The sequence below is a fragment of the Euprymna scolopes genome, chromosome 32, assembly GCF_053919585.1.
Source record: "Euprymna scolopes isolate OS-2025 chromosome 32, ASM5391958v1, whole genome shotgun sequence".
NCBI lineage: Eukaryota > Metazoa > Mollusca > Cephalopoda > Sepiida > Sepiolidae > Euprymna > Euprymna scolopes.
In genome coordinates this window covers 91,286,328-91,313,565 of record NC_136513.1, presented here as the reverse complement: position 1 = coordinate 91,313,565, position 27,238 = coordinate 91,286,328, and the positions used below count along the sequence as shown (strand labels likewise).

Sequence of the window (27,238 nt, the reverse complement as noted above, 5' to 3'; positions counted from 1 at the left end):
TTAAATTCTTAGTTGAACGTACAAAACAGTTAAGAAAGCCTCCCCTCTCCTTATGTTAAGACTGGATTTCTAATTAATAACATTATTATTTCAGCACAGTTCATAAACTTTGAAATTAAATTGAGGCAGTAATTATTATATTTGATTAACAAAAAAATCATTACCCAACAAAGAATAAAGCATTACATAACGACAAAAAAATCATTACCTAATAAGAAAAGAGTCATTAATCAAAAACAAAAAAATATATCATTAACCAACAAAAAAACAAAAACAATCATTACTCCCCAAAAAAATCATTACTCAACAAGCAAATAAATCCTTATCCAACAAATTATTGCGTTCAGAAATATGGGATGTCAGAATCATTGGATATTCTCATAACAAACAAACAAGCTAATTGTATTTTTAAACACAATTTATTTGTAGCAGAAACATTATAAAGCCACCATATTGTCCTCCTCTCTCAAACTCTCTAGTCTTTTCAAAGATTTGTAAGGGGAGATAATTTTTACTTTCTTTATTTAGAGTTATTTCCCCTTTTATCACTATAACACCTCCCCTTTAAAATATAATTCTTGTAGGATGTTTCATGTGGGTCTATTTGTTGAGTTGAAGTTGGTTTGCATCTCCGTTGCGTCCTTCAGGTTGGACCTTTCTTCTCAGACTTGCTTTGTTTACTGCATGTTATTTGAACATTTTGAGGCAATTACAAATGCGTCCAGTAAATATTTAATGGAATGACTGAGTTATTTGATTGCCTCTTTGGAAGATATGAGTGATAAAGTTGATTTGCATGTCTGACCCAAATAGATAATTGTACATCCACATCATAAATTACCAGAACAATGTACTATGTGTCCTTGTGTCCATTTTTCTTTACTATTGTAGCAGTCTTTTGCCAATAAAGTTGTCCTGGTAGGAATTTATGTGACCTTGCTCCATGATGACGATTGAACTGGTTTTCCATCGTCCTGTTTTTCTTGGGAAGATTATTTGATGATTAACGAATAGCATCCACTGGCAAACATATTTTTCTGTTCATCAGTGCTTCAGCAGGAGACTTTCCATTTGGGCAATTTGGATTTGGGGTAGCTCTTTCTATTTGGTGTCATAGGAGAACATATTTTCTCCTATGATTGGATTAAGAAATATATAAATATTTCTTATAATATATAAATATGTTTATTGATATATTAATTAAAACATAAAGACGTTTCTAGAATGTCGTTATTCATAAAAATAAATAATAATCGGCGTCTATAAATATAAAAAGGCGTAGAACGCCTTTTTGTTCTTTTTTGAGTCTCTAGAAGGTTCTAGGAAGTTCCTTTTAAAACTCATATAAAAGAAACGCTATTGGGGGGTAAAGTCAGTTCGGGACATATTTTGGGATGCGAACAGAGGCAACCAACATCCGAATTCCGGCTTCCACATTAAGGCCGTAAAAACAAAAACCTCTCTGAAGAACTGCTGTCTGGATTCTGGTAAAGTTTTTATTTATTCTTTGAGTTTGTTGACCGAAGCACATATACATATAAAGCAAACCATTTCAAAACACAATACATTAAGAATTACGATCTTTATGATCTAAGGGAGACAATTTATTAGCGAGTTGTCGCCCTTCAAACATGGTATATCTTTTCTTTATTTTTCCTTGTTAATTTATTTTTAAATAAATTTCTTTTTCGTTAAATCTTTTTCTTTTGTTTTAATTTTATTACATGTGGGTGCTGATAAATCCCTAGACCATACGAGCTATGATTGGCACACATATGTAATATTGGGCAATTTGGATTTGGGGTAGCTACTTAGAAATATTTCTATGATATCTTGACTAGTTCCTTCCTCTTTTAACTTCCAGAGTGCTCTCAAATGTGTCAACAAAACGTTTGGTTTGGCCATTTGATTGTGGATGAAAAGGTGGAGATCGGAGATGCTGAATACTATTTTGTTTACAGAAGTCAGAATATTCTGCTGAGGTAAATGCAGTATCATTATCAGAAACTAAGATTTAAGGAAGCTCAATCTGCTGAAAATTTCTTGCAATTTCTTTACAGTTTCATTTGAGGTAGTATGGTTCATCCGGGAGACTTCTGGCCACTTACTCTAAACATCAACAAATATTAAGTAATGTGCATTAATCGATCCTACTAAGTCCATGTGTAGTCGTGACCAAGGGGTTTCTGGGTTAGGTAATGCATGCAATGTTGTTTTCTGAAGAGACTTCACAACCAGTTGACATTTGGCACAACTTTTTACAAGTTCCTCTGACTGCTTGTCCATGTTTGGCCAATATATATAGCCACATGCCAAGGATTTCATCTTGTCAATTCCCTGATGTGCATAGTGGAATTGCATGAGGACTCTGTTCTGGAGTTTGAATGCGGCAACAACACGTTCTCAAAAAATGACTAAAGTTGCTGGTCAGTGGATGCTTTTAGCCAACTTGTTATATGAAAATGTCGAACTTTCTGTAATAATGGATCCGTGGCTGTAGCTTCCTGGATCATCTCTGGAGTGACAGATAACGATCTTATTGTGGAAACAAGCGCAGACACAACTTCAGGTTCCACAGATATAGCAGCGACGATTGCGTCTTTCATTACCTTTTGATGAAAAGAAATGAGTCTGGATAATGCATCTGCCTGGTTGGTGCTTTATAAAAAAGTCATAATCCAAAAGCATAGTTGACCATCTTTGTAAGCGTTTTGCTGTATAAATTTGAATGCCTTTCTTGGAACCAAAAATATTTATTAAAGTTTGTAGTCTGTGATCAAAGTAAAATAATGACCATATAGCCATTTGTGAAATTTCTTTAGCAATGGATAATTGCTAGGGCTTCTTTCTCAATTTGGCTATGCTTTCGTTCAGTAGGCGTCAACGACTTTGATGCATGTGTAATGGCTTTTACACTTTCATCAGGAAAAATATGTGATATCACTGCTCCGACTCCATAGTCTGAAGCATCCGTCACAACAGTAATGATATATTGTAGTGTGTCAGCAATAGATCAGAACTAAGTGTTTTTGTTGGGGGTTTTTTTTGTTCACAAAAAATTATTGTGGAAAAATATCTTTCTTTTCACAATTGTACAAATGATTTTTTCTTCGTTCATATAGAAAAGATTTCTCTGAAGTGTTTTTAGACCATGTGCGCTTTTTTTGTTTCTGAGATCTGATATTAAATCCAATCTCATCTTGTCGCCAAGTTTTGTTGTGTTTTGAGAAACAGGAAGTCAGAATTATTGGATATTCTAATAACAAGCAGATAAGCTCATATCTTTAAACACAATTTATTTGTGGTAGAAACATTACATCGTTTACAGAACGATATTCATATATCAGCAAAGCTGCCACATTGTCCTCCTCTCTCAAACTCTCTAGTCTTTTTAAAGATCTATTAGAGGCGATAACTCTTATTTTCTTTATTTAGAATTATTCTCCCTTTTATCCCTATAACACAAATAAATCCTTACTTAACAAAAAATCATTACCCAATAACAAAATTTCATTACCTAGCAAAAAACTCATTACACAACAAAAAAAAAACTCATTGCCCAACAAAAAAAAATCATTACAACAAAAAATCATTACACAATAACAAAAAAAACAGTCATTACCCAACAAGAAGTCTGAAGATATTTTTTTCACTCTGGATTTCTTCAATAGCATAAAGCTCTTTTATAGTGAAATCCATGGCAAGACCGGATCCAGATTCAGTACTATTTTTGTTGCCTTTTGGATTCGAGATGGAATTGGCATGAATGAATAAAAGGAACATGCACTTGTCTTTATTCTTGGAATAACCTGCAAAAAAGAACCACAAAAAAAGTCAAAAACAATTCAGTTGGTAGCAAAATATAATCTCTTTGGACTATTTCATTATCAACATTATTTCTCTTCATATTATTGTAAAAGCTAGTGGAGGTAACAGAATTACCCGGAATCAAGAATGTCATATTTTGCATTGTCCAGGAGCAATAGATATGAGATGACAGTATTACATTTAAAGGGAATAGCTCCAGTATCTAAATTACATTTTTTTTTTTTTACAAAGGAGTCAGCACTTACAAGGCCCAGAGGCCACTCGAGGATAATGATTAATGAGCGTATGATAGTCAGTGGGGCAATATCGTAGTAATCCGTAAATTGGATTACTTAAGATTGAGAGAAAATTTATATATAAAGATGGTGTACATAATAAACTTCTGTTTAATTTCATATGACCCCTGAGCAGCGTTGGGTAATCCTGCTAGTTATTTTTTATTTTATTTTTTTTATTACATTTTCACCCCAAACAAGGCACATTGCCACTTTGGTGTAGGGGGCTACTATCAGGGGAAACATCTACTGGGGTACTATGTAGGGATTTGGGCAGCGAGATGTTGGTTCACGTTGCACTTGAACTTATGCATGTCAGTACAGTTGGGGAAGCAGTGACCTGGAATGGAATTCCAAAGTCTAGCAGTTCTGGGGAAGAAACTACTGGAGTAGAAAGATCTTTTACATCTAGGGATCTCTACAGTGTGGGGGTGGGATTTTGCAGCTTGTCGGGTCTGTCGGGGGTGTTCACGTCGTGGGGGCACAAGTGCTTGCAGTTCTTCAGAGCATTCACCATTATAATACTTGTAGAACAGGCAGAGGGATGCAACGTTTAGACGATGGGACAGAGGCTGAAGCTTAGATGCCAGTTTAGGGCCTATCAGATTTGCGACTCTCTTTTGAACCCTGTCAAGGAGCGAGAGACTAGTAGCCGATGCACCAGCCCAAATATGACAGCAATACTCCATACATGGGCGAATAGTGGCCTTATAGAGGTACAGGATACTTTCAGGTGTTAGAAGTTTTCTAGCATGGTAGAGAGAGCCCACCTTCCTCGCAGCGGCCCTGGCAATGCTCTCGATGTAATTGTTCCAACTCATGTTTCCTGTGAACGTTAGGCCAAGGAGCTTGAGAGACGTACTCTCAGATAAAGAGTCGTTGGCCATTGCTATAGGTGGTAGAGAAGGTTTCTTGTAATTATTGAATGAAACCAGTTTTGTCTTGGCGGCATTGAACGTGACCATCCATTTTTGTCCCCATTCCACTACTGATTGGAAGTCATAAATACAAAGCCACAATCTAAAGAATTCATCAATGACCGCTTGACCAATCCTGTTCACTCTCTCTTCAAGATGTATTCGACTCATTCCTCCAGCGAGTGATTTCACCGAATTTGAGTATTCTGGGTACCAGTTGATCTTCTGGTGCTAGCCCTGGGTGTTGAAGGGTTCAGTCTGGCAAATTACCACTTCCCCATATTATCAAAGAATGAAAGGGTAAATTATCCGGCATTGGTCGCCAAGAACTGTATCACTGGGGAGCAAAGGTCATTTAAGCCAAAAGAAGAAAGAATAACACGTCAACAACTGGTGTTTTGGACAACGTAACAATAATTATTAATAGAAAAAAGTTATACATTCTAATTCTTCGCAAGTCTCAACTATGGCTCTTAATGTTCATGTCTGAATAGCACCCCTTTGTAAAGTCTGGACGATTTACAAGTTCAGTCAGCAACCGTTAGTCAGTGGATCAGTCTTTCTGCGCCATGGCATACAGTGGAGATCAAAAGAGAGTTTTGCTCGGACTTCTCTTTCTGGCTCTTTCAATGCACAAATCTAAATTGAGAATCTGCCAGGGATGGAGTCACTTCCACCCCTGGAGAATGACTCCGCCCATATACCAATAGAATTTAACTTCATTCTCAACACTCCACTGTATCAGATTACCAGCACAAATCCTGACCCTGAGTGGCCAAGGGTTTTTAAGTCCGCTCCTTTCTTCTTCTGGGAACTCAATCTATCATTGCTACTCAGTTAAAACATTTTTTATCAAAATTTACTGAATTTAATACTTTCATTAAATATTGTTGACAGCTGATTGGATAATTGCTTCAGCATCCTGTTCCTTACTTAACCAACTAGAAGATGCTGACATGCTAGAAATTGAGACATAAACTGGATAAATATTTCATATTCTTAGTGAAATAAGGTCATCAACTGGATGATTGATCTCAGATTCAGAGCAAGGAGATTGGGTCATAAACTAGATTTATAAGTATCCAGTTTACAACACAACCTCCCCTCCCTGAGATACTTATCCAGTATATGATCGCCCCATGAATTTGATACTTATCGTTTATGGCCTGATCTTTTGATGAATCTGAGATACTTATCCAGTTTACAACCTTTCCCATCCACTTTAAACTCCAGATCTCCCCATGAATCTGATAATCCAATGTATGACCCAATCTCATGAATCTCATAAACCAATATTCCCTAAGAGATACTTATCCAGTTTACGACCTGACCTCACTGATACATCATTTACAACTTGACCACCCCCATCTGAAATCCAGTTTATGACTTAATCACCCTATGAATGATATTTATCCAGTTTAAGACCCATCTTCCCATCTGAGATACTTATCCAGTTTATGATCCTCTTCATCTAAATAACTTTTGGAGATCGGGTCGTAAACTGGATTCATGGGGAGTGTTTTTACTTGAAATGCATTTTTTATCTATTCATAATGCACAAGCACTCAAACAGTTATCCTTGTAACCCTTCGTGGTGATCGTGATCGTGCCATGATAAGCAACACAAGTATTTGATGTATGATAATGTTGTGGAACCTAGAAATAGAAACCCCAAATGTTGTCGGTTGATAACTGTCTGGTCATGTCAGTCACTGTGACAATAGTAACAAGGTTAGAAAAAGGGGTGATATGGAGACAAACGATTCAGATGGTGGAAAAGAGGTGAAGAAAAGGGCAGGAAAAGAAAAGAAGGGGGGAAAAAAAAACAGAAAAAGAAAAGGAGAGAAGGAGACAGTTGGAACTGTGTTAATTGCTCACAGACACCACAAAGTAAAGGGGTTGATAAGAACTAATCTGGGTCTTTTCAAAGTCATTTTGAGTCATTTTCTGGGCCATAAAACTCCCCCAAGGATTTGTGAAATAAAAATTGGTTGACATTTTTAAAGGCCCTATGAAACATCTTTCTGATGAAAGATAGCCTTGTCACAGAACCATGTCCAGACAAAGATTTCCTTGACTGATATCAAGACAATGATAATCAATAAGTGATTATTGAATGAACAAACTAAATACTAAGTATGTCAAATATTGCATTACTTATAAAAAAAAGCTGAAAGGAGCACACCCACACATTAATTAAAAAAAACTGCCGATAACCAAGAAATGAGGGGCAGAGTCACTTCCCAGCAAATTCTCCAGATAGGCTGATGCATCGAGAGTTCCAAACAAAGAAACTCATCCTCAGATTTAAGGTTGATGACTAAACTTGAAAATCCCCCAAACTCTGCCACAGAGTGCCGTTCAGACATGAATAATAAGACAGGTCTTATGTATGATATGTAAAGAAATTGGAATCTTAGGAAGATCTCCATTTCACTAATTATAGGAACAAACAGATTCATGAAAAAGAATTAAAAAAAAAAAAACTACCTATAAAATATACCCGGTGAACCAAGTGCAAGGAAGATATAAGCAATTGCTCTTAAAGGGACAGTTAAAACCTTAAAAAGATCTCTCGGTTGGGATGTATGTGATGGTGGGTGAATGTCTAACATCCAGCAGGATTCGCCATCCCCAGCTTGGATAAGATGTTAAAATAAATAATAAAAAAAAAAAAAAGGTGCTAATGCACTTACTGATCCGCGCTATTTTTTAAATAACCCGACCAGTCATCAAAGTGTTATTCTTTCTTCTTTTGACTTGAAATGATCTTTGTTCCCCATACAGACTTTGGTGACCTGCGCTAGATGATTTTCCTTTTCCCTCTTTTTACAATATAGAGGTAATTCGTTGGACAGAACCTTTAAACACCTTCGTCAGAGTGACCGCTGAAAACATCAAGATACCAACCGGGATTCAAAATGGCTCAATTCAGTGACATCACTAGCTGGAATCCATTGGGGGGGGGGAGGAAGAGGGATACATCACTACTGATTTCCTTCTTGGTCTGATCTTCACTTGCCCGACTCTAATCTCTCTCAGAGGACCTCCAAGCTGCCAACTAACTCAAACTGGACACAAGACTATCGCAAAATTTTCAGCCATACTTAAAAACTGCACACACACTAAATCTAAATATATCTCAGGTCCTTTTGATGTGCGCCGTGGATTTCTTCTTCTCCATCTTTACTTATGGCCACATTATCGCGTTTCACATTGGCGACTATCGAATGGAGTGCGCACAGGTTCACAAGTATCTAAAAAAAATAAAACAACTCAAAAGGAAAACAGACTCCGACACTTTCTGTAAATATAAGTCGTATTCTGTATGCGTGTGTGGCACCATCATGCTAAGGCCTGCCTGACCTGGTCTAAGTCATGATCAAGCTTTCATTATGTCCAACATCACAACTGTTGTTGACTTTGACTATCATAGCAAACCGCTCCCAACTGTTGTAAAACCCAGTCACGCCTAAAAAACTAATTCTAAAAATATATCCAGTCTTAATGTTTCACCTTGATTACAATCTCAGCTCAGCTCTCCTTTGCGTACTTTAATGAACAACTTCCTATGCCTTTTTTACTGATAAACCTATTTCCTATTTAGTTATACTTTACTTTTCGACTTTGTGTACTTTGGTGAACAATTTCCTATACATTTGTTTTACTGATAAACTTATTTCCTCTTTTAAAAATTTTTTTTCCCCTTTTTTTTTCTTCCTAACACTAGCGAGAGGGGTTGGGGAGAAAAGGACGCTGATAACATCACATCCTCATTTTTATTGTTTGTCCTACCTCACCATGTGATAAGAATTTGCTTATGTTACGAACTTACCTTCATCCGAATTATTGACCTTCACAATTCCAGATATTGACACAATGTCTCCTGGAACACAGCTATCAACTATAGATGAAAAACGAAAAAAACAAGATTCATTCATAGAAAAGGCTTAAATATCCATATAATAATTAGGTGCTTGTTCAGATTAAGAACGAAAACCGAAACTCGAAAAATTGAATTTCAACTGAAAAAACAACGTTACTTAACTGTCATGTCAGTTTCAACTAAAAGCAATTTTATCTATTTAACTGTCAAAATTACTAACATATTACTACATTATTACATAAAACATGTACTTTCACGATTTTACGATCCACTAATCTGCCATTATTATTTTTGAAATGTAACTTAGACAAGGGAAGTAACTCTTAGTTCAGAATCTGAATCAAGCAAGGGAGAATTCATTAAAATAAAAACAAAACATGAAATAACAAAGTGAACATCTTTTTTGAGGTAATTGTTGAATTTTGTATTTTATCAAAATAACTGTTGAATTTTTTCTTTTTATCAAGAAAACAAATATTTTGTTTTATCAAAATAATTTTTTGATTTTTTTTTTAATAAAAATGACTGTTTGAATTGTCTGATTTATTTTTTATTTATAATATGATATAAATGCAGGAGTACTTCAGGAGTCTATTCTTGGACCTTTATTATTCCTGATATTCATAAATGATCTCCCTGATAAAATTGTTTCAGAGATGGGTATATTTGCCGATGACACCACTCTCTATTCAATGCTGCCAAGACTAAGCTTGTTTCCTTCAATAATTACAAGAAACCTTCTCTACCACCAATAGCAATGGCCAAGAACACATTGCGTGAAAGTACTTCTTTTAAACTCCTCGGCCTAACGTTTACAGGGAACATGAACTGGAATAGATACATTGAGAACATTGCCAAGGCTGCTGCAAAGAAGGTGGACTCTCTCTACCGTGCTAGAAAATTACTTACGCCTGAAAGTATCCTGTACCTCTATAAGGCCACCATTCGCTCATGTATGGAGTACTGTTGTCACATTTGGGCTGGTGCATCTGCTGCTTATCTCTCACTTCTGGACAGGGTTCAAAAGAGAGTCACCAACCTGATAGGTCCTCAACTGTCATCTAGGCTTCAGCCTCTGTCCCATCGACGAGATGTTGCATCCTTTTGCCTGTTCTACAAATACTTTAATGGTGGCTGCTCTGACGAACTGCAAGCACTTATACTTTCTCGACATGACTACTCCCAACAAACCCGACAAGCAACTTAGTCCCACCCCTTTACGATAGAGATCCCGAGGTGTAAAAAAGCCTTTTACTCCAATAGTTTCTTCCCCAGAACTGCAAGTCTTTGAAACTCCCTTCCAGGATTCTGCTTTCCCAACTGTACTGATATGCAGAAGTTCAAGTGTAATGTGAACAAACATCTTGCTACTCATCTCTTTTCATAATGTCCCTGCAAATTATGTCCCTGATAGTAGACCCCTGCTTCAAAGTGGCACTGTGCCTTGTTTGGGGTGAAAATTGAATAAAAAATAAAATAAAATAACTGGGTAAAGTTCTTTAATTAAATTGAAGATATTTTCAAATGGGTTGTTTGCAGTAAGACGAGCTTCAGTTATCTCCCCTGACTTCATGCAGTTACAAACGTTTCTGTTTATTTAAGTAAAGCTTGCAATTTTCATAATTAATTTTTCTACTTTATCATTTTTACATAATTTTTGGATATGTTACTAATTTCGACATGACAAATCAGTAGATACCATTGTTTTTAGTTGAAATTCAATTTTTTGATTTTCGTTATTATCCCAAACAAGTGTAAATAATTATCTCTTTAGCACAACTGTAATATAGAAAACATACAAAAGTATTAATAAATTATTATTATTGACACACATCAAAAAATTATATGTTGAAGCAATGTAAGTCTCGAATCCTGTGTAAAAGTACACGTCATGATTCTGGGACCATAACTGCCACAAAGTGCTAACACGACATTTCGATGAAACTGTATTTATTGTCTGTAGGTGAGTCCATTTATTACTGAAATGGGTAGATCAGCTTGATCCATAACAGACAGAAATCCATTTTTTTTTTTTAATTTAAAGACAAAAATTGAAATCTGCTGATTTTTAAGAAATGGTGAAAAAAAAAAATGAAATTCCATTAAAAAAACAAAAAAAATTCCATTAAAAAAACAAAAAAATTCCATTAAAAAAAAAATTCCATTAAAAAAACAAAAAAGTTCTCACATTCCTGTTGTCTAAATGCATATGTCGGCTCCGAAGATGAAAATTACAGAAATGTGTTTTGATATTATCAAGATAAGGATTTAGACTGACTACGACTCTCGTTATTGTATTAACAAAATTTCCACCGATGTAACCTAATCAAAATTGTAAATATTTTCAAATTTTCACCATTACAGAATTTGCATGTCTTTCACCAGAGTCTTTTTAAGGAGAAGCATTTAAGGATTTCGCTTTCATTTTGATACAGCCATAACTCCAATGGTGATCTTTATTATTTTCGTCAAAATTGGAAATATTTTCAAATTTTCACCAACTATGTGCAAGTAACTTCACTGCGTTGTGGATGCCTTGGGAAAGACAAAGGCTAAGGGTTTGGTTTGGTTGTTTTTGTTTTACGGCATATCAACCCTTTTCAGGTTATTTAATGCCGAATCCAAAGATTTTGAAGAAAAAATTTTTTTAATAGAATATATTTGTTGTTTTCAAGTCGGTTTCTATTTAACCCATAGTTGGGACCCTAACAGGTACTACCACTCCGGATCAGAGTGGACCTGGGAGCAATGGCAATTAAATTGATGAAGTACTACAACACCTTTCCGGCAACTCCTGCTGCTGCACTGCCTCCGACCATATTGGCTTGCTTTTCTGTCGGACTTTGTCTGCAACACTGAGAGGGGGGGGGGCTCATGTAACTCGGCAAACCTAGATCTCCTTATCACCTACCCAGACCTATATCTGGAAAGGCAACTCCAGCTTCGATTTTATAACCATAGCAGACACTGCAATGCATCAGATTAGATGCAAAATGCAATAGTCTCATTAGACAGAAGGTTACCATCATAAACCTGTTACATATTTTTAAACTCTGTAAACTCTACTGTGCTAGAAAACTACTCACATTTGCCCATACAGAAAGTATTATTGCCACATCTGTACTGGTGCATCTACCACTAGTTTATCACTCTTAGGCAGTATGTGACCTAACCACCTATAGTGATCAAAAATTGCTCCAGAAGGGGGAGGGGGGCGAATGAGAGCTGAATTAGAGCTTTTGTTTATGTGAGCGATCCCGGGCTACCAGCGGGTGGCCCTGCTGGTTAATAATGGTTGGATTGCTGATGCAAAATACATGAAGAAAAAAATAATTTTGGGAACACTAATAATAATATTATTTTGTGAAGAGAATCATTACATGTTGTCGAGTGATGTTTTGCCTTCGATTTGACCTTAAAGGTCAAGACCTTAATTTTGGCTGTGTGGTAAAATGGATAATAGAGAATTTGTTGAGGAATCATCTAATTAATATACACAGGTGATTTGGCCAATTAGCCAATCTGGGTGAATCAGAGTATGACGTAATGAAGAGGGATTGGTTGGATGAGAAACCCATACTCACCAAACCTCACCCACTACCTATCTTTAAAAGGAGGCACAGAAGTAATTTTCATGTCGAGTCGAGAGTAGAAAACCCCGGTTGGAGTTAAAAGTTGGGTCTGTCACCACTTGTGCCACATCCCCGTTTACTGACCATCCGATAAAAGGGAGAATAGAAAATCAATTGTCGAAAAAAGTCACGTTTGAGTTACTATTTAAGCAGATTTCTGGTGAAAGAAAAGATATTGCATCTATTTTTATTTCCTCCTGTTCATAATTGTACAAAAATAATATTTTTCTTATAATCAGAATTTATTTCAATAATTAATCCATACAAACGAAAACCCAAACTTGTGTCTGGAGTCAGTCATTCGTCACTTACAAAACTTGTGATTAACTTGCAGATGAATGATACCAAATTGAAGTAATCTCTTTCTGTGAGTAGCAAGCAAGAGGCGAGAGTAGCCAACCTAACACCGTACATCCGATCCGCAGTGCGCATCTTCCTTGGAGATTTGAGTTGAGTAATTTGGGCCTTTTGAGAATTTTTTTTATTTGATATTTCTCCTTATTTTTGTTCTTTCCCTGCAAGTCGCTGTTGAGACAAAAGGTACAGGAAATCTAACCCTGTCATCTTAGAAGTGTCAGAGCATACACTATTGGACCTCCATGGGTGTGCGAATTGAAACCATCTAGGACTACACTTATATACTGGTGAACACTACGGTCTTCATCGTGTTATACAGGGTTCAATAAAGCATCTCAAAGTGAATAAGTCCTACGCTGTTGCCCAAGTATTAACTTTTGCTCCATCACACCAATGTTGCATCCCAAGTAATTTAATGAAATGTGCTCTGATTAACTCATAGCACTTGTACTCTCTCAACATAAATAATCTGACAAGCAGCAAAATCCCACCCCTTCACTGTAGAGGCCCTTAAATACCAGACAGCTTTTTTATTCTAACACTTTCTTCATTCAAACTGCTAGACTTTGGAGTTCATTCCCTCTTTCCTGTGTTCTTTAAGGCATAGAAATTTAAATGTAATGCGAACAGATATCTCGCTGCTCAACTCCCTACATAGCGCACATTTAAGCATTATCTCACATAGTAATGTCCAAGTGGCAATATGGATTGAATAAAAGTTTTAAAAAATGGTAACATGATTCTCTTACCTAAATCATTGGTGAGTTCGCAATCAATGGTACGAGGGATTCGCCCCGATTCTTTTTGATCGTCACCCATTATCTCTTGCAGTCTGGAAAAAAATTTAAAAAAAACTAGAGTTAATAAATAATTAACCTCTGGCTTAACAAAAATCGCACACCCTAATGTGTGCTGTGGTTCCCTTCTCTTCTGTCATCTCTTCTGGCCATGTCGTTGTCTCTCACATTGGCGGCTGCTGAGGAGGCAAGCATAGATTCACAATTTCGTATTTTATTATCACAAAGCCAATTCTCTATTGATTATTATATTGTACCCAATATATAGTAGTGATTTCAAAGGTTAAAAAAAAAATAAAGAAAAGACTTGGGTGCCAACAGCATTATTCCCTACCATCTGAGCTAAAGTCCACATGCATATCAAAATTTTACAAATTAACTAACTTAAACATATAAATATATATTTGCACATGCGTCAAGGGGCACTTTCAAGTTCTTATTTTTCAATTTTAACCCCTTAGCAGCTATTTTTACCAGCTAAAAAACAAACCAAATTTGTTCCAAAGGTCCAAATCCCTATATATCAAGTTTCAAGTCTGTAGACCAAATATTGATAGAGTAGTTTGGTAAAAACCATTCCACACACATGCAGACACAGAGAAAAAGTAACTTACTAGCAGGCCCCCAGCATTACCTGGTCGTAAAATTACCTTAAGTTTCTTCAGCTTGAGTTTATCTGTTACATCTTTACATTGTTCTGCTCCTATAAATTTAAATTTTTTATATACTTGAAACCAAATTTTTAAATGATAAAACTTTTGCATTTATTCATATAAATAGCTATAATTCGAAATAACTAGGTCAAAATTCTCAATACATAAGATAAAATAGAGTGGGAAGGTTGCATCTCACCCATGTTCAAGGTGGTAACCAACTCCACTGCTGCAATCGGAGTGAATGAACATCTCAGTCACTATTATCCCACTCCCCTTTTCTTCCATCAACCCACCAATAAACAACACCAAGATGGTGTGGACACTCTCATTCTTCAGTTACAAACACTATTGGCCTGGACCTAATCCGAGAAATCTTGTCAATCTTGTGGAAATGAAAAAATTATAAGAAATGATAAAATGTGTTCATTTTTTCTTTTAAACTTTTATTACATCGAGTTCTCCTACTGAAGATTTCTTTCAGAAATTCTTGTATCCTTCACAGATCAAACACACACACACACACATATATATATAAGTGAAAATGTCTGTGTGTGTGTCTGTCTGTCTGTCTGTGTACATTTCTGTACCAAATAACTCTGTCAATTTTCAGTCTACAGACTCAAGGTTTGACATACGGGGTATGGAGATTTGTGGAAAATCTTTTTAATCGGGATTCGACCAGAATTTTTGCTGTCAAGGCGTCAAAGTTCAACGATTTGATCTTTGAAAAGTCTACCAAACTCCTCCGCCAATTTTGGGTCTAAACACTTGAAATTTTAGATATAAGTTACTTGAACATGGAATTTGATTTGAGCCCAAAACAATAAATGCTAAGGGATCATAATTTGGGTCAAAGTTTTAAAAAAATTGACGTCTGCGGTCTCTACCAACTTTTCTCTATGCTAGTTAAGGAAGTCTATGATATAGAAAGCATTAGCATACATATTCACACTTTTTAATATATACATATGCACATAAAGTTATGAACAATACATATATATATATATATATATATATATATATATATATATATATATATATATATATATATAGGCAGCATTTTTTATCTTAAGCATACAAGGTGCTTTCAATAAATTTCCAGACTTTTTTGTATGTGCACTTTTATTGATAGTACATACATACAACTCTAGTCCCCCTCAAAGTAATCTTCTCCGGCTGCAACGCACTTGTTGTACCATTCTAACAACTTCTGGAAGGTCTCATGGAAGTCCCCTTGTGTGAGTATGCCAATGACCCTCGTCACAGCCTCTTTCATCTCCTCAATTGTTTCATGACGACAGTCTCTAAGGTTTTCATTGACCAAAAGTCACAGAGAGCAAGTTTTGAACTATAGGGAGGGTGAGGAACTGTCTTGGTCAAATAAACTGCGACAAGATTGGAGTTGTGGACTGGTGCACTGTCCTGGTGAAAATGCCATTAACCTGATTATTTATCGTTATTTTCATGGCTAGTGCTCATCTGAGCTTTAATCTATGGTCTCCCCTAGCCCAAACCACTATCAATAGTTTCCCACACTCTTTATCTGTGCCTAAACCTAAATGTAGATTCCATGAACAAAGCTTCTTTCTTAGAACTGCATGCCTGCAGAAGTCTTTTCCGTTTGCCTGCTTTCCAGCTGACTACAATCTGATTGTCTTCAAGTCCAATGTAAACAAGTTCTTGATGAACTGTCCCCCTAAGTAATCCAATTTACAAAATTCCCACTGCTTATGTTTACTACGCTTTAATCACATTGACTAATGTATACCCATTAACCCTTATCCTCGAGTGGCCTCTGGGCCTTGATAAGTGGTGATTCCTGTGTAAAATATATATATATATATATATATACAAACTGGTGATGGGCCGATTCTAAAATTTTTCCCACTTCTGATACAATTATCAATTCCGATTCTTTTAAAATCATTAGTTGTAGAGTTGTTTTTTCTTTATTTTTATTTTTCAAATTTCCGTAAAAACCTATGTAATATATGCATATATTTTTGATGACGTAAAAATACACTTAATTTTCTTGGTAGTTAAAAAATCATTAAAAACTTATTATTTTTTTTGTTAGTACTAGCGATGGAAAATTAAGTTTTAAACAAAATCAACTCAAAAAGTAAACAATTCAATAGAATCGGCTTTGGCATTGGAAATTAGGCAGAAAATTTTTAGATTTCAATACTCCCAAAAGTTCCGATTTTTAGAATTCCAATGAATCATCCCAACACCAATATATATATATATATATATATATATATATATATATATATATATATATATATATATATATGAGACAATAAGAGTGGAAAATGAAGTCGCAAAAACTATATATATTAGTGAATATAGAATGATTTATTTATTTAATAAGAGTGTACATACATTTAGTTGAGGGATAAAGGGAATACTTTATACCAAGGTATTTCGAAGCCTAATGCTTCTCATCAGAAGAGTAGAGAAGATGCTAGGTAACATAATGGGGATGTGACACCTGGTTCCATTGAAATTTGTTGAGCTTTATATTATCCCGATAAGTCTCCTCTTATAGAATTGAATTTACTCTCTTCTAACTCTCCAAGTTATATAAATATATATATAAAATAAAATTACCTTAGTTTTTGCCAATCAATGGCTTCTGTTAGGGAAGAATTTCGTTGTGGAATGAACACTTTGCTACGACATTCAGAAACTGTACACTAAAAAATAGAAAAGGAAAAATTTTTTGTTACAAAGAGAAAAGAAATTCATCTCATTATAATAAAGATTTGGTGTGTGTTTATCTGTAACCAAAACTATGTTGAATGTCATCATGTCAGCTATGCATTCTGAAATACTGAATGTTATTGGATTATTTGAATTGCTGCTACCACCTGAGAGATTTTTAATCATTATATTTGGTTTAGCGATTCTAGAAACTAACTTCCAAACTAATCCATCTCTGGCCAGGTGTTTATCAAATAATTGTACCAACATTAACATTCATTTTATTGCTCCAGAATGTTCTTGACTCTTGATGCAATTTTCTACCTATATAAAAGTCTGAGGGAAGTAATGGTGGTGCAGTGGTTAATGACACGGACTGACGACCTGGGTGTCTAGTTCATTCCACAAAAATCACTTTTACTTAGGGATGTTGGCAACCTTCATGTCGTCCTTTCCATAAGTATCCAATCTTTTTTTAGACAGAATTCTGACTAAAAACATATCGGGGAAACCAATGCCAACTATAAAATCTTTGTATTCATACATGCTCTCATTCCATTAGCCATGACTGAGTAGAACTCCAAAGTAATTCGCAATTGTATTTTAATATTATCTGCACTGAGTATTGAACCTCTAACCTTCATAAGAGTGTAACATTTACAACTGAATTTTATTAAGTACTTTATCCACTACGCCATAGGTCCTCATCTCAAAAACATAGTAGTTGAAGTCAGAAAGAAAATCTGTTTATAAAACTAAGCGGAAAACAAAATCGTGAATTAAATATCAAATCGCAACTAAAGATCAAAATGAAGTATCTGTTTTCATACTACACTTCATCTGTTCTTTATTTTTGTCAGTAGAGAAGAAATTATTTTAAGCTAAGGCAATTTTTTTATTTTTTGTTTCTGTTAGTGTGTAAGCTGATATATCTATTGCTGGAATAATGGACTTATCCAGAGACCGTAAATGTACTTGCATTTAGCATGCTATTGAATGGTGATTTGTGGCAGTTATGGTTCCAGAGACATGATGTGTACTTCTGTAACATACTTTTGCTAATCGTAGCAGTTTGATAGGCGTTGATTCGCATATCAATGGGGCTTCACTCCCCCCCCCCAAAAGACATTATAAAAAATTAAATCGAGAAATCTAGCAGTGTTTGAGAAGCTAGTAGTATCTAGTGGTGTTTGAAGTTGATGTGAATGCTGATCTAGGCACGAGGGCACGAGGGTTATGTGAGATGATCTTTAAAGATCACGGGGGGGGGAATGTAGTTTGATATACATTGATTTTGCATATCAATGAGCCCCCCCCCCCAAAAAAAAAAGATGTTATAAAAAAATCTGTCCAGAAGGCAGGGGAATCAAGCTCTTGGAACCAAACTGACTAGGTCGAACTGTAGAAAATAGCACGAATGCTGAGAACTATTTATTTATTTTTTTTAATTATTACTGACTTATAATGTTACGACACGTTCCACTCTACACGGCCCTGTCGGTGGGGCATTAGAATACACCGACTGCCCCCCTGCAGAGGGTAAAAGGCCCTCAATGGGAGTCCTGGATATGACCTTAAACTATATCCAGTGGTGAGGCCCCAGCTTGTGGGCTTTGGGGAGTGTGGAGCCACCCTTTAATGACCATTGCTCCCAGGTCCACTCTGACCCGGAGTGGTAGTACCTGTTATGGTCCCAACTATGGGTTAAATAGAAACCGACGTGAAAACAACAAATATATTCTATTAAAAAAAATTTTTCTTCAAAATCTTTGGATTCAGTATTAAATAACCCAAAAAGGGTTGATATGCCTTAAAACAAAAACAACCAACCAATCCACTCTACACTTCCCCTCTTTTTAGGTTTTTGGAGAGTTGAATTTTCCCCACATCAAAATCTAATTTTATGTTCAACTTTACCCTTGTAGGGAGGCAAATAAATAGGTACACAAACACAAATAACAACAAGCAAGACTAAAATAATAAAAAAAAATAACAACAATCAAGACTAAAATAATAAAAAAAAATAACAACAATCAAGACTAAAATAATAAAAAAAAAAGAAAATTTACTTACTTTGGTCGGTAATACGTACTTGCCATCCGGAAATAGAATCGTCTGGAAGAAAAAAAAATACAAAATAATTTTGAACAACAAAATTTATGTAATACTTTCTTGTTTGAACCGAGAAAAAGAATTCTTTTTCTTTCTTAAGAAGGATTTATTTATGTTAAGTATTCGTCCAGTGATACCATACGATCTGATTTTCCTGAGAAGACCATCGTGTACTCATAAAAAATATGATGCAACTCGTATAAAGAGGCTAAATGAAGTCATTGTATCAAAGGTTAAGAGTATTCTGCTTCAATCCAAAGTATCTTTTCTCCAATGCTGTGTCATCAAAGTTAAAACCAAGAATGCAGAAAATTCATATTATTAATATTATTATTATTATCCGAACTACTGTTCTCATCTTGAGTGTTATTTTCTCAACGTTTCAGTTAATGTAACCTCCGATCTTCTACAGGTGTATCATGTCAAACTAAGGAATGTTTTTGTTGAACTTGGGAATTTGGACGAAATTTCGAATGGCACCCTTTATTTACTTCACAGGGATGTCATACGCTCATTCCGTCAGCCATGACTGGATAGAGGTTCTAAGTAATTCTTAATTGTATTTTTTTGGTCACCCACACTGGGAATTGAACCTTCAATCTTCAGGAGAATATCACTTTTACAATTGATTTTTCCAACTACTTTAATGACTGCACCACGGCTTCTCCAAATTTTTACTCCTGAAAGATTCTAGCCTTTGTTAGTGGTCACCATTCAACTATCCAGAAGTTAACTACTCAAGATCCACTGTAGATAATAGATAGACAACATTCAAAGATGCTTATCTGCAAATAATCTTGGACATTATCTTTCTCAAATATGTTGGTCACAGCATGATTCATCATTTAATGAGACACTTATTTTATTTAAAACAAAGAAAATATCTCTTCGGTGACCAGACTCCAACCAGAGATATGTTTGATTCTCCATGCCCTCCCTTTCTTTGGCTGAGTAGCCATCATCTACAAGATCTGCCATTCATATGCACCACCCAAACATGCAACCCAGTGCATAATTACATAATAATCAGCTGTTGACCAAGGAAAACAGTGTGTCAAGCATGGAAGTTGAGGATATGCATTGCATGAAGAGAAATGATATGAGAGTGATACAATAGATGTATACTGTGAGTTTTGAAAACCGGCTTAGATCTGATGACCTCAGAGGAAGATTAAATCCGGACATTACAGAACACAAAACTTCATGGCCACATTAAAACAAAATGGACAAGAGTTCATAGGTTATGTTGTGACCTTGTTAGAGGTCAGAAACGAAAACACAAGAAAAAATTGAGTAAAAAAATAACAAAAAACATATACAAATGAGAGGATTACTGCCAAGACTGTTCGGTTTGACCATCAGGGATGTCTGCTGGAATATTGACTTCACTTAAGAGCAGGCAGTACCTACTATTTATAGATCTGGATATTAACAGCTAGACAGTATTCATTTGAAGGGGCTTATCTGCAAATAATCTTGGACATTACTTTTCGCAAATAGGTTGGTTTGAGCATGACTCACCATAAAATGGGGTACTTATTTTATTAAATTTAAAACTGTTTGGTTTGACTGCTAGGACTGTCAGCAGGAATATTGACTTCTCTTAATAGTAGTACATGTTGTTATTAATAGATTAGAGAGTTTGTGCGCGGGTTGACCAAGGAAAGTGTTTAAGGCATGTATGCAGTGTGTGATGATTAGGGCTAGGACAACAGCATATTCTTTTCATTGTTCTGACTCTCGAGTGTGTATCCGTTGATACCTTATATGCTTTTATATAGAGTGATGTGGTTTTTGGTTGATTAACTGCATCTGTGTCAGATATATACTTGAGAGTAAAAACAATGAAAAGAATATTCTGTTGTCATAGCCCTAGTCATGATGTATGAAAGTGAAACCTGGCTAGTGAGGTTTGAGGACATGCATTGCATGGAGAGAAATGATATAAGAAGGATATAGTGTGGATCTTTCATTTACGTAGTAACCTTGTGACATCTGCAGATAACAACATATTCAACATAACAGAGATTGTGGTGGAGAAAAGCGTCCAACAAGTGTGTTACAATAGCTGGGTGGAGAGGGGAAAACTGTAGGTTCATACCTTTCTTAACATTATTCATGCATAATTCAACAGAATAGATCCGATAATGACTGAACTAGACACAGCTGATTCCATAGTCTGTAACAGTATACATTAGACCAGCTATGCACACCTTTGTGTACGTACTTATGGTTGGTGTTTGACGGCCAGGGACAAAATTCTTACCCGTGTCATAAAAATTTGTTTGTCGGAAAGTAAGCCAATAAAGGAAGTATATTAAAATTCTAACTTGTGTATTTCATCCAATTAATAAAGCACTTTCTTTAACATGTCTAAGGAATGGTGCCTAACTATCCATAACATGGTCCCCTATTTATGGTTCAGCATACAAGAGTATGCACATTGAGGGGATACAAGTGTTATGGGTTCATCAGAGCACATTCCATTAAAGTTCTTGTAAAACAGGCATAGGGATGCAACATTTCAGCGATAGCTGTTAACGTTAACACGGTGCAAGGAAACATTGCAACGATAGTTGTTAACGTTAACACGGTGCAAGGAAACATTGCAATGATAGTTGTTAACGTTAACATGTTGCAAGGAAACATTGCAGTGATAGTTGTTAACGTTAACACGGTGCAAGGAAACATTGCAGTGATAGTTGTTAACGTTAACACGGTGCAAGGAAACATTGCAGTGATAGTTGTTAACATTAACACGGTGCAAGGAAACATTGCAATGATAGTTGTTAACGTTAACATGTTGCAAGGAAACATTGCAGCGATAGTTGTTAACGTTAACACGGTGCAAGGAAACATTGCAGTGATAGTTGTTAACATTAACACAGTGCAAGGAAACATTGCAATGATAGTTGTTAACGTTAACATGTTGCAAGGAAACATTGCAATGATAGTTGTTAACATTAACACGGTGCAAGGAAACATTGCAATGATAGTTGTTAACGTTAACATGTTGCAAGGAAACATTGCAGCGATAGTTGTTAATGTTAACACGGTGCAAGGAAACATTGCAGTGATAGTTGTTAACATTAACACAGTGCAAGGAAATATTGCAATGATAGTTGTTAACGTTAACATGTTGCAAGGAAACATTGCAATGATAGTTGTTAACATTAACACAGTGCAAGGAAACATTGCAATGATAGTTGTTAACGTTAACATGTTGCAAGGAAACATTGCAGCGATAGTTGTTAACGTTAACACGGTGCAAGGAAACATTGCAATGATAGTTGTTAACGTTAACATGTTGCAAGGAAACATTGCAGCGATAGTTGTTAGCGTTAACACGGTGCAAGGAAACATTGCAGCGATAGTTGTTAACGTTAACACGGTGCAAGGAAACATTGCAGCGATAGTTGTTAACGTTAACACGGTGCAAGGAAACATTGCAGTGATAGTTGTTAACGTTAACACGGTGCAAGGAAACATTGCAGTGATAGTTGTTAACGTTAACATGTTGCAAGGAAACATTGCAGCGATAGTTGTTAACGTTAACACGGTGCAAGGAAACATTGCAATGATAGTTGTTAATGTTAACACGGTGCAAGGAAACATTGCAGTGATAGTTGTTAACATTGACACGGTGCAAGGAAACATTGCAGTGATAGTTGTTAACGTTAACACGGTGCAAGGAAACATTGCAGTGATAGTTGTTAACGTTAACACGGTGCAAGGAAACATTGCAGTGATAGTTGTTAACATTGACACGGTGCAAGGAAACATTGCAGTGATAGTTGTTAACGTTAACACGGTGCAAGGAAACATTGCAGTGATAGTTGTTAACATTGACACGGTGCAAGGAAACATTGCAGTGATAGTTGTTAACGTTAACACGGTGCAAGGAAACATTGCAGTGATAGTTGTTAACATTGACACGGTGCAAGGAAACATTGCAGCGATAGTTGTTAACGTTAACACGGTGCAAGGAAACATTGCAGCGATAGTTGTTAACGTTAACACGGTGCAAGGAAACATTGCAGTGATAGTTGTTAACGTTAACATGTTGCAAGGAAACATTGCAGCGATAGTTGTTAACGTTAACACGGTGCAAGGAAACATTGCAGTGATAGTTGTTAATGTTAACACGGTGCAAGGAAACATTGCAGTGATAGTTGTTAACGTTAACATGTTGCAAGGAAACATTGCAGCGATAGTTGTTAACGTTAACACGGTGCAAGGAAACATTGCAGTGATAGTTGTTAACGTTAACACGGTGCAAGGAAACATTGCAGCGATAGTTGTTAACGTTAACACGGTGCAAGGAAACATTGCAGTGATAGTTGTTAACGTTAACACGGTGCAAGGAAACATTGCAGTGATAGTTGTTAACGTTAACATGTTGCAAGGAAACATTGCAGCGATAGTTGTTAACATTAACACGGTGCAAGGAAACATTGCAATGATAGTTGTTAATGTTAACACGGTGCAAGGAAACATTGCAGTGATAGTTGTTAACATTGACACGGTGCAAGGAAACATTGCAGTGATAGTTGTTAACGTTAACACGGTGCAAGGAAACATTGCAGTGATAGTTGTTAACGTTAACATGTTGCAAGGAAACATTGCAGCGATAGTTGTTAACGTTAACACGGTGCAAGGAAACATTGCAGTGATAGTTGTTAACGTTAACACGGTGCAAGGAAACATTGCAGTGATAGTTGTTAACGTTAACACGGTGCAAGGAAACATTGCAGTGATAGTTGTTAACGTTAACACGGTGCAAGGAAACATTGCAGTGATAGTTGTTAACATTGACACGGTGCAAGGAAACATTGCAGTGATAGTTGTTAACGTTAACACGGTGCAAGGAAACATTGCAGTGATAGTTGTTAACATTGACACGGTGCAAGGAAACATTGCAGTGATAGTTGTTAACGTTAACACGGTGCAAGGAAACATTGCAGTGATAGTTGTTAACGTTAACACGGTGCAAGGAAACATTGCAGTGATAGTTGTTAACGTTAACACGGTGCAAGGAAACATTGCAGTGATAGTTGTTAACGTTAACACGGTGCAAGGAAACATTGCAGTGATAGTTGTTAACGTTAACACGGTGCAAGGAAACATTGCAGTGATAGTTGTTAACATTGACACGGTGCAAGGAAACATTGCAGTGATAGTTGTTAACGTTAACACGGTGCAAGGAAACATTGCAGTGATAGTTGTTAACATTGACACGGTGCAAGGAAACATTGCAGTGATAGTTGTTAACGTTAACACGGTGCAAGGAAACATTGCAGTGATAGTTGTTAACGTTAACATGTTACAAGGAAACATTGCAGCGATAGTTGTTAACGTTAACATGTTGCAAGGAAACATTGCAGTGATAGTTGTTAACGTTAACACGGTGCAAGGAAACATTGCAGTGATAGTTGTTAATGTTAACACGGTGCAAGGAAACATTGCAGTGATAGTTGTTAACGTTAACATGTTGCAAGGAAACATTGCAGCGATAGTTGTTAACGTTAACACGGTGCAAGGAAACATTGCAGCGATAGTTGTTAACGTTAACACGGTGCAAGGAAACATTGCAGCGATAGTTGTTAACGTTAACATGTTGCAAGGAAACATTGCAGTGATAGTTGTTAACATTGACACGGTGCAAGGAAACATTGCAGTGATAGTTGTTAACGTTAACACGGTGCAAGGAAACATTGCAGTGATAGTTGTTAACATTGACACGGTGCAAGGAAACATTGCAGTGATAGTTGTTAACGTTAACACAGTGCAAGGAAACATTGCAGTGATAGTTGTTAACGTTAACATGTTACAAGGAAACATTGCAGCGATAGTTGTTAACGTTAACATGTTGCAAGGAAACATTGCAGTGATAGTTGTTAACGTTAACACGGTGCAAGGAAACATTGCAGTGATAGTTGTTAATGTTAACACGGTGCAAGGAAACATTGCAGTGATAGTTGTTAACGTTAACATGTTGCAAGGAAACATTGCAGCGATAGTTGTTAACGTTAACACGGTGCAAGGAAACATTGCAGCGATAGTTGTTAACGTTAACACGGTGCAAGGAAACATTGCAGCGATAGTTGTTAACGTTAACACGGTGCAAGGAAACATTGCAGTGATAGTTGTTAACGTTAACACGGTGCAAGGAAACATTGCAGTGATAGTTGTTAACGTTAACATGTTGCAAGGAAACATTGCAGCGATAGTTGTTAACGTTAACACGGTGCAAGGAAACATTGCAATGATAGTTGTTAATGTTAACACGGTGCAAGGAAACATTGCAGTGATAGTTGTTAACGTTAACACGGTGCAAGGAAACATTGCAGTGATAGTTGTTAACGTTAACATGTTGCAAGGAAACATTGCAGCGATAGTTGTTAACGTTAACACGGTGCAAGGAAACATTGCAGTGATAGTTGTTAACATTGACACGGTGCAAGGAAACATTGCAGTGATAGTTGTTAACGTTAACACGGTGCAAGGAAACATTGCAGTGATAGTTGTTAACGTTAACATGTTGCAAGGAAACATTGCAGCGATAGTTGTTAACGTTAACACGGTGCAAGGAAACATTGCAGTGATAGTTGTTAACGTTAACACGGTGCAAGGAAACATTGCAGTGATAGTTGTTAACGTTAACACGGTGCAAGGAAACATTGCAGTGATAGTTGTTAACATTGACACGGTGCAAGGAAACATTGCAGTGATAGTTGTTAACGTTAACACGGTGCAAGGAAACATTGCAGTGATAGTTGTTAACATTGACACGGTGCAAGGAAACATTGCAGTGATAGTTGTTAACGTTAACACGGTGCAAGGAAACATTGCAGTGATAGTTGTTAACGTTAACATGTTACAAGGAAACATTGCAGCGATAGTTGTTAACGTTAACACGGTGCAAGGAAACATTGCAGTGATAGTTGTTAACGTTAACACGGTGCAAGGAAACATTGCAGTGATAGTTGTTAACGTTAACATGTTGCAAGGAAACATTGCAGCGATAGTTGTTAACGTTAACATGTTGCAAGGAAACATTGCAGCGATAGTTGTTAACGTTAACACGGTGCAAGGAAACATTGCAGTGATAGTTGTTAACGTTAACACGGTGCAAGGAAACATTGCAGTGATAGTTGTTAACGTTAACATGTTGCAAGGAAACATTGCAGCGATAGTTGTTAACGTTAACACGGTGCAAGGAAACATTGCAGCGATAGTTGTTAACGTTAACACGGTGCAAGGAAACAGAAGAAAGTAAAAAACTCGATTCACTTTCTTTTTTTTTACTGGTATTTCCAACAACGCATATTTTCTAAATATTCAAACAGCTCATTTCTCCTTCTCCAGCTCGAATACCACTTCTCCATCTACGCGTGTCTTTTATCTTTGTTGTAATATGACTTTGTGCTGTCGGCTTGGTCATTTGCATATCTTCATGTGGTTCCTGCTGCTACCAGCGTCAATGGCTCTCTTACATTATAAACATAAAAAAAAAAAAAATCCATGGCCCCTTGGTTGGGAATCACCTACCTTGCCAACCTTCCTACTACGCCTCAAGTAATAAATTAGGCCAGACGATTATCAAGTAATAACATGCAGAAAAAGAATTTTCCCTTCCTCCAAATTTACTCAACAAATATTTGTATATTTGTGTGAACATAAAAAAAAAACAAAAAAAACAATGGCTCTTAGGTTGGAAACCTTGACTGAGATAGTAAAAAGAAATATTTTGCAAAAAAAAAAAAGACGAACCTGAATTGTCGAACAATAGTTGCACTCAAAAGCCATTTTAGTGCACAACGGCTTTACGTTGCTAACACGAACCACAGTACCCTTCACACACACAAATTTACCTGGAGGAAAAAAATAAAAAATAAGTAAATGAATAAAACAATTACATACTTTGATTTGTACGTTTTTTTTACCTCTTATTTATACCAAACAAGGCATATTGCCACTTGAAACGTGGAAATATGGAAAAACCCATCTAAATTCATATTCTTTACATCAGTCCTATATAGACGTGCATCTCATTTCTCTAAAATGTGTTC

General features: G+C 36.2%; 1 protein-coding gene across 1 annotated transcript in view; it reads right to left on the bottom strand.

Annotated features, from left to right (window-relative positions):
• Positions 1–27,238, bottom strand: part of LOC145256488 (DNA helicase MCM8-like) — a 129,888-nt gene that overhangs the window by 74,392 nt on the left and 28,258 nt on the right. The window contains exons 8-13 of the mRNA XM_080115434.1: positions 26,940–27,040; positions 19,128–19,169; positions 16,962–17,047; positions 13,645–13,727; positions 8,856–8,924; positions 3,623–3,809 (exon numbers count right to left, since the gene is read on the bottom strand). Coding sequence (XP_079971560.1) covers positions 3,623–3,809; positions 8,856–8,924; positions 13,645–13,727; positions 16,962–17,047; positions 19,128–19,169; positions 26,940–27,040 — 568 coding nt within the window. The remainder of the gene's footprint in view (positions 1–3,622; positions 3,810–8,855; positions 8,925–13,644; positions 13,728–16,961; positions 17,048–19,127; positions 19,170–26,939; positions 27,041–27,238) is intronic.